This window comes from Sordaria macrospora, chromosome 7, assembly GCF_033870435.1.
Source record: "Sordaria macrospora chromosome 7, complete sequence".
NCBI lineage: Eukaryota > Fungi > Ascomycota > Sordariomycetes > Sordariales > Sordariaceae > Sordaria > Sordaria macrospora.
The window spans coordinates 1308720-1320996 of NC_089377.1; the positions used below are offsets into that span (position 1 = coordinate 1308720).

Genomic DNA, 12277 nt, shown 5'->3' on the forward strand with positions numbered 1-12277 from the left:
TCAATTTCTTTGTCCGTGCAACATGCCGCCCCGTCCAAAGACATCGATTCCATCTTCACAAACAGTAATAACGGTATCACCAAACTCAAGAATGAAGGTGTTGAATGGTATATCCCGTTCGCTGCCAACCAATGCGGTATCACATCCATCTTCCTGCTTTATTCTGTTTACGCTGCCAGGCTTCACCACTTCTGTCAAACGCAAACATGAACGCTGTGAACAGAAGCAGCTTCGAAAGCGATTATTCCTCCTCTGAAGGCTCGGATTCATGGGCCGTTTGCTCCCTCTTCGTCTCTGCACTCTTGGCCTTTGGCTTCCCCTTCTTTGGTTCGTTCTTGCTCCCCGCCTCGTTTTCATAATCTCCTCCCTGTGCCTCGTACTCTTTGGCGAGCTTCATACCCTTCCACGCAGACCATTGGCCGACGCCGTCGCCCGACTTGTTGGGTTCTTGTTTGATCTCTAATTGTGGGCTTGTCAGTATGCCGTCCAACAATACACGAAAAAGGATAACTGCGCTGAGGTTTGTATCTTACCTTCTTTGAGCTCCTCGCGGAGCTCTGGATCGGTGGGTTTGCCTTTGCTGCTTGGCATCTTGGTGGATGAATGCGTGTAATTGAACAGCAATGGATGTTGTTGGATTCGTGTCAATATTTTCAACACTTCATATGACTGTGAGGGAGATGCTTTGAAGTCTTTGCATCTGTGAAGATTACGGCCACTTATATATAAGTACTTCATCCGGTGTGATGCATCTATGACATGGCTGGCTTGGAGGCTCCCGATTGCGGAAGTCTTTTCTTCGCCGTGAATCAGCTGCAAACAAGAGGAGCAAGAAGAAGGGTTCTGGGCTGTGCATGCCTATTACATCACTGTTTGAGGTGCTCTCTACGAGCCACATGGCCCGCTTTGATATTTACGGCACAAAGACATCCCAGTACTAACACTGAAACGGGAAAGGCATGTCTCACACCCACGAAGCCGATCCCATCAACACGGAGACAGCCGTCCCAAGTTCCATCACCAAAAGTGCAGGCTAAACCAGATCATCGACATCCACTGTGTAGTCTACCCATGCTCACTCTCGCTTGTGCATTTGACACAAGACACACGGCTGACAACCTCGTCCACCTCGGAATGTGGGGATGAACACACTCGACACAACAAAAGTTTCCATCGGAACCTCAAATGATACGGTTAAGATGCGCGACGCAGAACAAGGTACTGGTTTTATTCACGAAGCTTCCAATAACAGTCAAACTAACTAAAAAACACAGGTAGTCTGCCACTAAGCTCATAATAACTGAGAGAACTCCAGCATCTAGTTCTTGACAGCATAGATCTTGTAAGAACCAACCCACTCGTTCAGATCCTCCTTCTTCTCAACCTCGGCCTCGGGCTTCGCGGAGGGCTTGCAGCAAGAAGAAGACACCTCAGCAGGCTTGCAGGAGGACGACTCCTTCTTCTCAGCAGGCTTGCAGCAAGAGGTAGTCTCAGCAACCGGCTTGCAGCATGAAGGAGATGAAGAAGCAGCAGGGGCACACTCAGTCTTCTTCGGCGCGCAGCACGAAGACTTGCTCTCCTCCTTGGGCTCCTCAGCAGCGGGAGCAGCAGGCTTGCAGCACGAAGAAGAAGCCTTCTCCTCCTTCACCGTGCCAGGAGGCGCGCAGCATCCACCAGTAGCAGCCACCTCCTTGACCGTTCCAGGGGGAGCGCAGCATCCGCCCCTGTTGCCCTCCTCATCAGTATCCAAATAAACATTGATATCAGCGCCCGTATCCTGAATCAGCACCTGATCAAACCCGGCCTCCTTCAGCCAAGTCTCATACTGCTGCTTCTCGCTTGCGCCCGCAATGCAGCCGACATACATAGCGATGTCATTCCTCAACTTCTCCGGCAGCGGCTTCTTGGCGAGGATATCGCTGACAGCCACACGACCGCCGGACTTCAAGACACGGTGCATCTCCTTGAACACCAAAGGCTTTTCAGCCTCGGGAACAAGGTTGATGACGCAGTTGGAGATGATGCAGTCGGCAATGCCGGACTCGAGGGGGATGGAGGTGATGGAGCCCTTGATGAAGGAGACTTGAGAGTCCGGGAAGCCGCGCTTGCTCTTGAGGGCGTTGGCGCGGGACAACATGTCGTCGTTGAAGTCGATGCCAATGGAGCGACCAGTGGGACCGACGCGGTGGGCGGCGAGGAAGACATCGAAGCCGGCGCCGGAGCCGAGGTCGATTACTGTTTCGCCCTGGCTGTTGTTAGTTTGGAGATTCAAGGTAGAAATTGGGGAGATGAAAGGGACAACGTACCTCACGCAGACTGGTGATGGCCAAGGGGTTACCGCAGCTCAGACCGAGGTTGGCGCCTTCGGGAATGTTGGCGAGCTCTTCTTCGGTGTAGCCAAAGGACTTGGCGACGGTTTCGCCATACTTGACGCTGGTGGTCTGAGAGGCGGCACTGTAGTGCTTGGCGACCTCTTCGTAGATCTGGGAAGTGTCTCTGGTATCCATTGTGGAAGGTGTTGTGGATGAAGTTAAAGGTGGGGTTTTGGAGGTTGTTCTCAAGGATTGAGATTGTAAGTGCAGTGAAGAAGTTGATGTTGGGAGACTTTTACAATCTTCTCATTCCAAGGTGCCAGCACCCCCTTTTATACCCATTATTGCGATACCCCATTCAATCTGTCCTCTTCCATGATCATCTGTGCCCGTTGAGGGTTTTGTGCCGTGACTATCTTGTCGTGTCATGAATCGGGGAACGTCGTGGTGGTGGTTTCCGTATTTGGTCTAGTGGGTTTTCATGCGGAGTGGATGGAGCCTTCCAAGCGAGTCGTTCTCGAAGAAAATGACCACTCAAAAGCCGGAACCATGCACCAAAGCCGGGATCGTTGTATGAGAACTACTTTGACCAATGAGCATTCGCTCTTGCTTCCTCAAACTGGCAAATTTTCAGTTTGTCATCGGTGGTTCTCTTCAGACTCTGGAATTCCGCCTCTTCCCCCAAATCCACTTCTGCAACCAAACGCATCCCAACAATTCAACACGCAAACTTGCCTGGGCTGCAAGAACCCGGCAATAAGCAAGGCAGCTGCAAGAGATTCCAATTACCAAGCACAATTACGATCATTCCTAGGTACCTATCACCTGCCCATTGTCGGGGACTACGTAGGCGGACCTCGTGGAAACAACAACCACCAAGTCGTTGAAGATCCCAACAGCAATGGCGTCCAACGAGTCCTTTAAAGTCCACAAATTCTCTTCGAAACTACCGGAAGCAGAAGCTGCTCGACAGAGAGAGAACCAGCGGCGTCATCGGGCGAGAGTCAAGGGTAAAATTGCCGAGCTGGAAAATTCTCTAGCTGACACTCGGGAAAGGCTCGATGCAGCCCTCAAACACATCCAAGAGGTTGAGGCCGAGAACCAGAGACTCCGTGAAGGCCGGGGGTCCTCTTCAGTCTATACTAGTCCCGAACCCCGGGATGAGTCCCCTGCGGAGCAGCTCCTCTACATGAGCCAGGGAGGGCGTAATGGCTATTACTACTCTCAGCCGTCCCACCAGCACCAGTTCGAAACATATCAGCCACCGCCGCCAAGGCAACTCCAACATCAGCAATACCGAGAGCAACACCGACAGCCGCCCATGGTTAATGGCCTAGACATCCTAGCCAGCATCTCGTCCAGCGAAAGTGCAGTACCGGCCCGTCACAATCACCGCACTTACCACCCCCACGAAATAGACTGTGCTCGAAACCTAGCTTCCCTACCGAGCTACGAGCCCACACCGATAGCCTCGCCCAGAGACATGTCCCCGATTGCCGGACTACTCTCCATGGCTACCGCCTCATCCTCGCATACAAGGCATGCCGCAACCGGCTTCCATTCACCATCCGCCACCACCATCTCGGCCAGCCCCTCTACCGAGTCGCCAAGCCGAGCCTCGGTCTTCGATTTCAATATCCGAGGCGGCCACTTCGACCCTTCTTCGACCTTGAATTCCCAGTCCTCCTTCTCGGTAGAGACAACTCGAACTACGCCGGACAAGATCGGCGAGCTAATTGAATGTCTCGATAACCACAACGAATACGAAGACGACGTGGCTCCTCTACCAGCTCCTCGACCTGGCGAATCCACGATGCCCTGCCGGGACGCTTTCTCCATCGTCAGGAAGATTCAGACGACGAGACCAGATTACTACCACGACGCGGACGGACTTGAGGCAGAAAGCGCTGCGAGGGAGCAATGGAGACAAGGGTTTCGGAGCGAGACTGAGCCTGGTTCAGGATGTAGAGTGCAGACGCAGTTGGTGTATGACTATGTTGATCATATTACCGGGCCTTGAACGACGAACGGCTTCCTTGAGGAACTAGTACTGATAAACAGTTCAATGGGCTGAGCGGGAACATACAATGCAGCAAACGGGGCAACAAAGATGGATCAGGCTGTGTTACTTGGGATCGTTGGCCTCGGAATGATCCAGAAGGTCTGAATTTTTTGTTTATCTTTTTGCATTTGGGTGAGAGAAAACGGCCTGCGCCGGGAACAAACTGGCGAGCCGGCTCATCACAATCAAACCACTGCAGATACAAGTGGAATATGTGTTACCCTATACACCATGGGCCAACGGAATTTAGAATTCGGAGGATGTTGTGGAAACTTCTGCATAATAATCGCAGGCATAAATCAAGAGCAGCCACAGGCAAATAACAAGCATAGGCAGAGATTAGACATAAACAGAATCATTAATCCGTATGTACTTTCCGCTTCGTATCGACTGATCTGTCCGACAATACCAAGCGCTAACCCTGTATTTTACTCAGACGACTTTTTCTGTCGAAGCTGCTCAATCCGGACGGACGCCCCTCGTCAATATCAATACTCCCAGCAATTGACCAATAAGATAAATGCGGGCCGGGGGGCTGCTACCTTCCAGAACTTACAAAGACGACACAAGGCAACCATCGTCATCTCCAATCCCCTGGCAGCCCTTGCAAAAATCCTGACATCATCTCACCGCGTCCATTGCTTTCAGGGTTTTGCGGTAACTTTCTGTTGTCCCGATCGTACCTTGCAGTGTCTCAGTTCCAGAGCTACTTATATCACTCCATCCCACCCTTTATCTCAATACCCTACCTACCTCATCACAACGGCCAACACATCGTCCTAGCCTAATCCGAGAAGACGAGACAAGAACAAAGAACAACAGAGCAACTATTCAGTACAGCATCGTTTCAGCAACACCGTCACCACCCATCAACAACACGGGCATTTTTCAGCAACATCTCTTCAGCAACACCAAGAGCGCTACACAAACCATCACCATCACCATCATAATGCCATCTTCAACAATTCCCATTCCCATTCCCATCCCCATCTCCCCAGCCCCCCAACCTCAAACCCAAGGCCACCACAACAACCCCCTCTCCCACATCTCCTTCGGCGTCCGCTCCTACTCGGCCTCCAAAACCTTTTACAACGCCGTCCTCGCCCCCCTCGGCCTCAACCTCGTCTTTGACAGCGAAGCCTCTTCTCCCAGGACATTCAAAAAGAACCACATCCGCACCTTGGGTTACGGCCCAGACAAAGACAACGAGATAATCAACATCTTCGAGCTCGGTCCTGACACAGTAACCGCGCCGCCGGGGCCGGGGTTCCACGTAGCGCTGAATGCGCCGACGAGACTGGCGGTCGTGGAGTTCCATTCTGCTGCTGTTCAGAATGGCGGGGCGGATAATGGATTACCCGGTGTGAGGGAGGAGTATGGCAGGGATTACTTTGCGGCGTTTGTGGTTGATCCTGATGGACATCGGTTGGAGGTTGTTTGTAAGAGGAGGATTGCGGTGTGACGAACCGTTACAAGCACAGGAGTATCATCGCTCGGATATAACAATAGAGTAACGGAGTAGTAGCCGAAAGGTACTGGTAGATTGTGATAGCTATTGCTTGCTGAAGATCTGGTAACAAGAGGCCTGGGGAGGCCTTCTTTTATACCGGCCTTCCTGGACCCGATATACTGGACCCGTGGACCCGATCCTTCGTCTCGGGTCCTACCTGATTGGTCATTTAGTCTAGCCTACATAGGATTCTCTGATTGGATCGTAACATGCGGATTCTGATGGTGAGGAGGAGGAGGAGGAGGAGGGGGAGGGTGTCGCTGGGGAAATTCCGGGGAGAGAAACTGAGACACCTAGGAACTGAGACTGAATAGGCGGTATTTTATGTCGTTCTTGCTATCGGTCCTTGCTTGCTTCGTTATCCTGATCTCAAGTTTGTGCAAAGACCCGATAGGCCGGGCCTCCTGCACTGGGGGCCATCGCCGTCTTCGAAACACCTCGTACTGGTCCACTAGCTCTCACCCCGGATCCTGTCCCTTTTAAGTTGATAACCAATCCCCCTCCCCCATTAAACCATCCGATATCCCATCTCTTCATCATCCAAAAACCAACGCAACTCCCAGCACTATCGCCGACACCATCATCCACGCTGGTTCCAGTCTTCTTCCACCCCCATTAACCTTCCTATCAACCATCTCCCCAAACCCTCCCACCACATTCCCCCTAGGCCAATACTCACAAACCAAATACCACCCTCCCTGTCCCTCATTCCACGCACCGCACCACCTCGCAGCGCACCCCACATCCGTAGTATTCTTCCACACAAGCTGCGTGAAATGCCCTGTCTCCTCTCCGAACTTTGCTGCGGAAAAATCATATTTGGAGCGTTCGTTGCCCCACATTTCTACACAGGAGGAAGCGGAGGAGCAACCCAGGGCGAGGTTCTCGCCGTAGGGGCCGTTGGAGTGGATGAGTTCGCATTTGGGGGGTTTGGTGGTGGTGGTTGAGGAGGAGGCGGAGGACTTGGATGAGGAAGAGGAAGAAGAAGAAGGGGGATTCTCGGGTAGGCCAAGTTTCTCGAGATAAGAAGAGGCGAATGAAGCTAGGGTGTCGTTGTACACGACTGAAGAGGCGTTGTGTTGGGCACGGTAAAAGTTTGTGGAATTGAGAAGGGCGGAGGTGAAGAGGTTGGGTTCGAGGAAGGAGGGGGCGGAGATGGCTGGGGTGTCGCTGGGGGTTGCCGTGATGGTTAACGTCGAGACGGGTTCTTTGGCATGTTGGAGTTCGGCGGGGGGTGTTGGTTTCGGCTGGTAATCTTGATTCGGATCGGGATGGTGGCGGATTTGGATTTTGACTTCCACTTGGGGAAGAATGTTCCCTGAGGGTTGGGGTGTTGCGTTGACTATTAAGACAACATGATTGAGGGTTATGACTGCGAAAAAAGAAGCTATTATCGTCGTCGTCGTCGTCGACAGGCTGTTACGGTTACGGTTATTGAAGCGCATGATGGTCGGTTGTTAGGTTGTTATCATTATCGTGGCCCCTTTACCGTAGCCAATGTTTCTATCGTCCGAGAACGAGAAGGATGAAAAAAGGAAAATCTTCAAGCTCGTCATCTTGTCTTGTTTCCTTCTGCCTGTATATCAATTGGTTTTTTGTACATATGTCACGGATGTCATCCTTTCGCTTTACACATCTAAATGCTTGTGTCCAAGGAAAAGTCACCTATCAAAAACTTGGTTTGAAATGGAGGTGGTCGAACAAAGATGGTTGGCCGGCGCTCCTTCGTTGCTCTCATCTTGGTGGTTCAGTTCCATAGACGCTGGGGAAGGGTTGATTGGGCGATGACGTAGCGGTTACAGTGGGCGTTTAAAACGACATGCCCCTGTGGATGTTGCAGGGGCACAGGGGCACAGGGGGCGCTTTCCGTTCTGGGGACGTTTAGCGGATCTTGATGGGGCAGGCCCGAAACGGTCATTTTGCATTGTTCTTACCTCTAACACATTGATGGAGGACATTACGGATTTGAAAATCACACTTGCTTAAGGAATTAGGGGAACTTCGGTGACAGATTACTAGCATAATATCATTTTGAGAACGTACTTTGTCTTATATCTAGACCTTCCAATGCTACCAGTCCCGATGAGTGTCCCATCATGCAAGTTAGGGTCGTACAGAGCTATGAAGTACCGGTATCCCGAACCTCGGAATTTCCTCAAACCTCATCGCAAAATTCTATCAGTCCACAACAAACTCCTTTGCGGAGCGGAATCGTTCCGAATCAAACACTTATCAAATCTATATCAATCTACAGAAAGACAACTGTCAGCACCCTATTCAATTTGTTCTTATTGTCACTAAAATCCTTGCTGACTCACCTTACACTGGTCTCAGCACCTGCACCTTCTGTCTAAAAACTAGTTCCTCTTCGCGCGCTTGGTGGTACGGTTGTTGGAGTAGTCTGTGTCGCGGTCCTGAAGCACGTTTTTGTTCTCGTTTTCGTTATCCTCAGAAAACTCCTCGTGTGATCTCTTCTTCCTCAAAGGGCCCTGGGCCTGGGTCTTGTGGAAGTTGTCTTCATAAGAAGAGTTGGTGTTGTTGTTAAACGGAACATTCTCTTTGCTTGTGCTTGTTGTGCTTGTTGTGGGGCTTGTTACGGTCTTGGTCGTCGTCGAAGATCCAGCAGCCGGAGTGATGTCCATGTCGGCGACCGGGGCAATCTGGGCAATCATATTGGTCATCGGGGCGGGTCCAGGAATGTTGTTGTTGGAGGCAGAGCTAACAGCAGAATCCGCGCTCGCCCTCCTAGAAGAACCAGACATGGCAGCGGCCTTCTCCTTGGCAGCAATGGCGGCCTCCCTCCTCGCTGCATGAAGCGCCAGTTTCTCCTTCGCCGTCAGGGGCTTCCTAACAAGTGGTGGCAGGGTTGGAGAGCGGCTCCTGGATCTAGGAGATGATGATGGCTCACGGGTTGGTGATTTTGCGCGGTCTCTGGAAGAAGAAGAGCTTGCACTTGTGCGACGTGAACCGGCAGGGGCCTCCTCTGTGTCGTCGGTATTGGGAGAGGCAGAACCAGAATCGGAGGCCCTCCTGGCAGCGTAGTGCGCCATTTGCTCCTTGAGAGTAAGGGCTTTCTTTTTGGGAGCTAGCGAAGCAATGTCCGAGTCGTCAATCTTGGAAGATGACTCGGGAGAAGTGGAAGACCTTGGGCCCCAGATTTGCGCATGCTGACCGGGCTCTCCGACAATGACAGCCGCTTTCAGGTGGGATGCCTTTTCTGTTGCCTCGTGGATTTTGAGCTGGGTCTTGAGAGTGGGCGCTTTGTTCTTGACGACTGGCGCCGCAGTGGTAGAGTGGTGGTCGGAAGATTGCTTGGCAGTAGGGCGGTTTTTGGAAGGAGACTTGTTGGAGGAAACGCGGCGGATATTCTCCTTCTGCGCAATGCCCGAGTCGCTCTTGGGCACAGAAGACTTGTCGGCACTAGAGTGGTTTTTGGAAGATCTGGAGGACATGGAAGAGGAGGGCCGAACATTCTCCTTCATGGCAGTAAAGGTAGTGGTGGTCTTGGGAGCAGCAACCTCGAGAATAACATCGGCAATGACCTTCCCTTTCGCGGCATAAGCAGTCCGTTGCTCCTTCAATGTAAGCGGCTTCTTCTTGACGTCGGCCGGCGGCGAAGTAGTGGATTTGGACTCGAGTTTGGCTTTGACATAGCCATTGAGAAATGAAGTATGCTTTTGCCAAGTCCTCGCCCATTCACCGGGCTTCCCGACAATGACGGCCGCCTTCAAGTGGGACGCCTTTTCTGTCATCTCGTAGGTTTCACGCTTCTCCTTGATAGTAGGCTTCTTGTTGGAAGCTGGACGGAAGATGGTAGAGTTGCTCTTGGTTGTTGACTTCAAGCGGTTGGTAGTGGGCTTTGTGGCCACTTTGTTGGAGGAAGGGTTGCGAGTGTTGGACTTGGGTGCTGTCGATGTAGAGATAGTTGAACGGTTGAGGGCGGGTTTCGAGGTCTTGGGGACAGGCACCTTCACTGTTCTGATGGAAGGCTCGGTGTTGTTGCCAGCTGCCTTCGCTTTGGCGGTATAAAGTGCGCGCTGCTCCTTCAGGGTGAGGGCCTTCTTGGGCTTCTTGGCTAGTGAGGCAATGGTAGGCGAGCGTGCGGAAGATTGCGCAAGAGTACGGATGCTCATTTCGGCGAGGGGTGCTTTACGAGGAGCCGGAGCTTGTTGGTTGTCTGAAGCCATGGGGGCGATTTCAGCAGGAGCTATGACTGTGTGATATGTCTGTTGGCGGGTTGGGAAGTGGTAGAGTTTAGTTTGAAAAGGTTAGCGGCAGTCATCTCGGAAGTTTTGTCGGTGGGCTTAGACTTACCATAGCTTGAAGCCCTAGATGCTGATGAAGTATGCTTTGCGAGGAAGCTCGAGGAGAAATTGATGTCGACTGTCGATGTCGCAGCTTTGATCCTGGATGAAGGCCTTGTTGGGATGATATGAGTCGCAGACTATTTTGGGGAAGCTTTCTTGGTCGAGGTACTTGTCGAAAGTAGTGGTGGGTTTGTGTTGTCGAGGATGTTGTCGAGTTTGTCTTTGTTGTGCGATTTGTCTTGGTCAAGAGGGTGTCTTGTCGAGAGAATTTGACGAAGTGTCGGTTGTAGATGGTTGGATTGGGGAGGAAGATTTGAGGTTGAAGATCGAAGTCGACGATGCTACTTATATTCAAATTATTTTTCACGGTTCGCCTGTGTTCTGGCGAATGTTGACAGGTTTGTGGTGTCCAGTCTTACTGTTCGGCGCTGAACAGCACACTTGTGAATAGAATTATGGTGGAGAGCAATCTGGGCGAACTGCCATCTGCTTCTTGTATTCTGCTGAACAGTAACCTTGAATAGGATTCTGGTGGATAGCATCCAGGTCCTCATGTCCTGGTAAGCTGCGTTCTGAACAATAGCAGCAACCTTGGTGAACAGCATTCTGGTGAATGTGATCCAAGTGAATTGCATCCAGGCTACTTTCATCCGGTCTCCTTCTCTTGGCAGGACGATCGCTGCTGGTCGCCCTCGTATTGTCCTTCTGTTCAGAATAGTCATTGGCAACGGTTCTCATCGTCTGATCTTTTTTCTCCTGCCAGTCGCCTTGAGGGTACTCTAGTGGCAGGTGCCATCATCGATATACCAAACCCTGATGTGTTGTGACTTGCGACATGTGTGCCGCTCGTTGTTTTCGTTTCCGACCCATCGCTCAGGACCCCCTTTTCCCCCTTGTGAAAGAACAAGCATCACCGTCCGAGCAAGACCACTGTCATGGGTGCATCATAGCTATAAGCCAAGGTCGCGAATTTGCTCTCTATCCACCACGAGAGCAGGACGACAGTGATTCAGTACCAACAGCAATCCCCTGCCGAGCCTGTCGACTGCCTAACCACTCTTGCCCTCTGGAAAATACTTGACAGTGGGTTGCAGGGAGAAGTTACACTTTCCAGGCCTAGCTTTGGCGAGCTTCTTCCACGTAAGGGGCGTCGGTAGTTCTTGAAAGACATTCTACTCGGCACGTCTCCAGGATGGGATTCAGTACCTAGTGACATGTAGAAAGGCATCTTATAATTCAGCCGCTGTCATCAAGGACTTTGGTCGCCGCCCGTAGAGGTAGTTTGTCATCTTCTTTTCGGATATTTGTCTTGTGCCGGCCCACGCTGAGCCTAGGAGCTAGGAAGGCCCCGAAGACGGACGGTTCAGTTGCGCTGCCACAAAGGACACGACCAAATACATTGCTGAAGAATTCTTCATGTCCTCCCTCACTGATGCGCCCGCTGCCTACTGAATGCTAAGATACTCCATGATATCACAGCCATCCGTGAAAGATCAAGCACATCTGGACGGGCGACCGCGACCAACTTGATTACCGCAATTATTGACCCTTCGACACTCACATATTTATCTTTAACATCCCGGAATCCCAATTCCATTTTTTTCCCGTCATCATCGGCAAATAAGGCCATTCAAACAAAACTGTCCAACTGTCCAGTGAACAACATCTTGGTTTTAATTCACCATGACGTCCACTTATCATCGGATGTAATCTGATAACTGACCTGCTCGTATTACTCGCTGGGTACACCGCATAATCCCTTCTCCTTCAAAGGGTTCGTCGTCGTCGTCGTCCCGATCTTTCAGTTAGCATTGACAATTTGACCGGATCTTCAACATCATCAAACTCACCCTTGTCCAAGATCCAAGGAATCAAGGATACCTGTAACTAACATCTGCAATATCAGCAACAGTGTCGTTAGCGTCATTCAAAATTGCCATCCAAAATCCCCATCCCATCCCATAATATCCATAATCTCAAAAAATAAAAAAAAAATAAAAAAATAAGCTAAGTCGCCCAAATCCCGAGTCGAACTCGACCTTAAGACCAGCTGCGAACCTTACGAGAACTGTACCTCCCGTCGGGA

The 12277-nt window shown here is 51.3% G+C and overlaps 6 protein-coding genes across 6 annotated transcripts; 2 read left to right on the forward strand and 4 right to left on the reverse strand.

Annotated features, from left to right (window-relative positions):
- Positions 1 to 241: 241 nt before the first annotated feature.
- On the reverse strand, positions 242 to 591 carry SMAC4_03335 (uncharacterized protein; the record flags this gene model as incomplete). The annotated part of the gene is made up of 2 exons (XM_003352969.1): positions 242 to 459; positions 534 to 591. 2 exons carry the CDS (start codon positions 589 to 591, stop codon positions 242 to 244), a joined length of 276 nt encoding a protein of 91 aa, XP_003353017.1.
- A 626-nt stretch (positions 592 to 1217) lies between these two features.
- On the reverse strand, positions 1218 to 2599 carry SMAC4_03334 (uncharacterized protein). The gene is made up of 2 exons (XM_003352968.2): positions 2307 to 2599; positions 1218 to 2245 (listed from the first exon to the last, which is right to left on the reverse strand). The coding sequence occupies exons 1-2, from the start codon at positions 2505 to 2507 to the stop codon at positions 1319 to 1321; spliced, it is 1128 nt and encodes a 375-aa protein (XP_003353016.1). The 5' UTR covers positions 2508 to 2599; the 3' UTR covers positions 1218 to 1318.
- A 412-nt stretch (positions 2600 to 3011) lies between these two features.
- On the forward strand, positions 3012 to 4740 carry SMAC4_03333 (uncharacterized protein). The gene has a single exon (XM_003352967.2). The coding sequence runs from the start codon at positions 3214 to 3216 to the stop codon at positions 4330 to 4332; it is 1119 nt and encodes a 372-aa protein (XP_003353015.1). The 5' UTR covers positions 3012 to 3213; the 3' UTR covers positions 4333 to 4740.
- A 583-nt stretch (positions 4741 to 5323) lies between these two features.
- On the forward strand, positions 5324 to 5836 carry SMAC4_03332 (uncharacterized protein; the record flags this gene model as incomplete). The annotated part of the gene is made up of 1 exon (XM_003352966.1): positions 5324 to 5836. The coding sequence occupies one exon, from the start codon at positions 5324 to 5326 to the stop codon at positions 5834 to 5836; it is 513 nt and encodes a 170-aa protein (XP_003353014.1).
- Positions 5837 to 6420: 584 nt separating this feature from the next.
- Positions 6421 to 7556, reverse strand: SMAC4_03331 (uncharacterized protein; the record flags this gene model as incomplete). The annotated part of the gene is made up of 1 exon (XM_003352965.2): positions 6421 to 7556. The coding sequence occupies exon 1, from the start codon at positions 7327 to 7329 to the stop codon at positions 6421 to 6423; it is 909 nt and encodes a 302-aa protein (XP_003353013.1). The 5' UTR covers positions 7330 to 7556.
- Positions 7557 to 8241: 685 nt separating this feature from the next.
- SMAC4_03330 (uncharacterized protein) lies at positions 8242 to 10796 on the reverse strand (the record flags this gene model as incomplete). The annotated part of the gene is made up of 3 exons (XM_003352964.1): positions 8242 to 10091; positions 10199 to 10328; positions 10611 to 10796. The coding sequence occupies 3 exons, from the start codon at positions 10794 to 10796 to the stop codon at positions 8242 to 8244; spliced, it is 2166 nt and encodes a 721-aa protein (XP_003353012.1).
- Positions 10797 to 12277: the final 1481 nt, after the last annotated feature.

Bases quoted from the DNA above. Each gene is read 5' to 3' on its own strand.
- SMAC4_03334 (XM_003352968.2), bottom strand. From the start codon at position 2,507: ATGGATACCAGAGACACTTCCCAGATCTACGAAGAGGTCGCCAAGCAC. The intron at 2,246-2,306 runs GTACGTTGTCCC...AACAACAGCCAG, and splicing joins CCATCACCAGTCTGCGTGAG to GGCGAAACAGTAATCGACCT.
- SMAC4_03333 (XM_003352967.2), top strand. From the start codon at position 3,214: ATGGCGTCCAACGAGTCCTTTAAAGTCCACAAATTCTCTTCGAAACTA.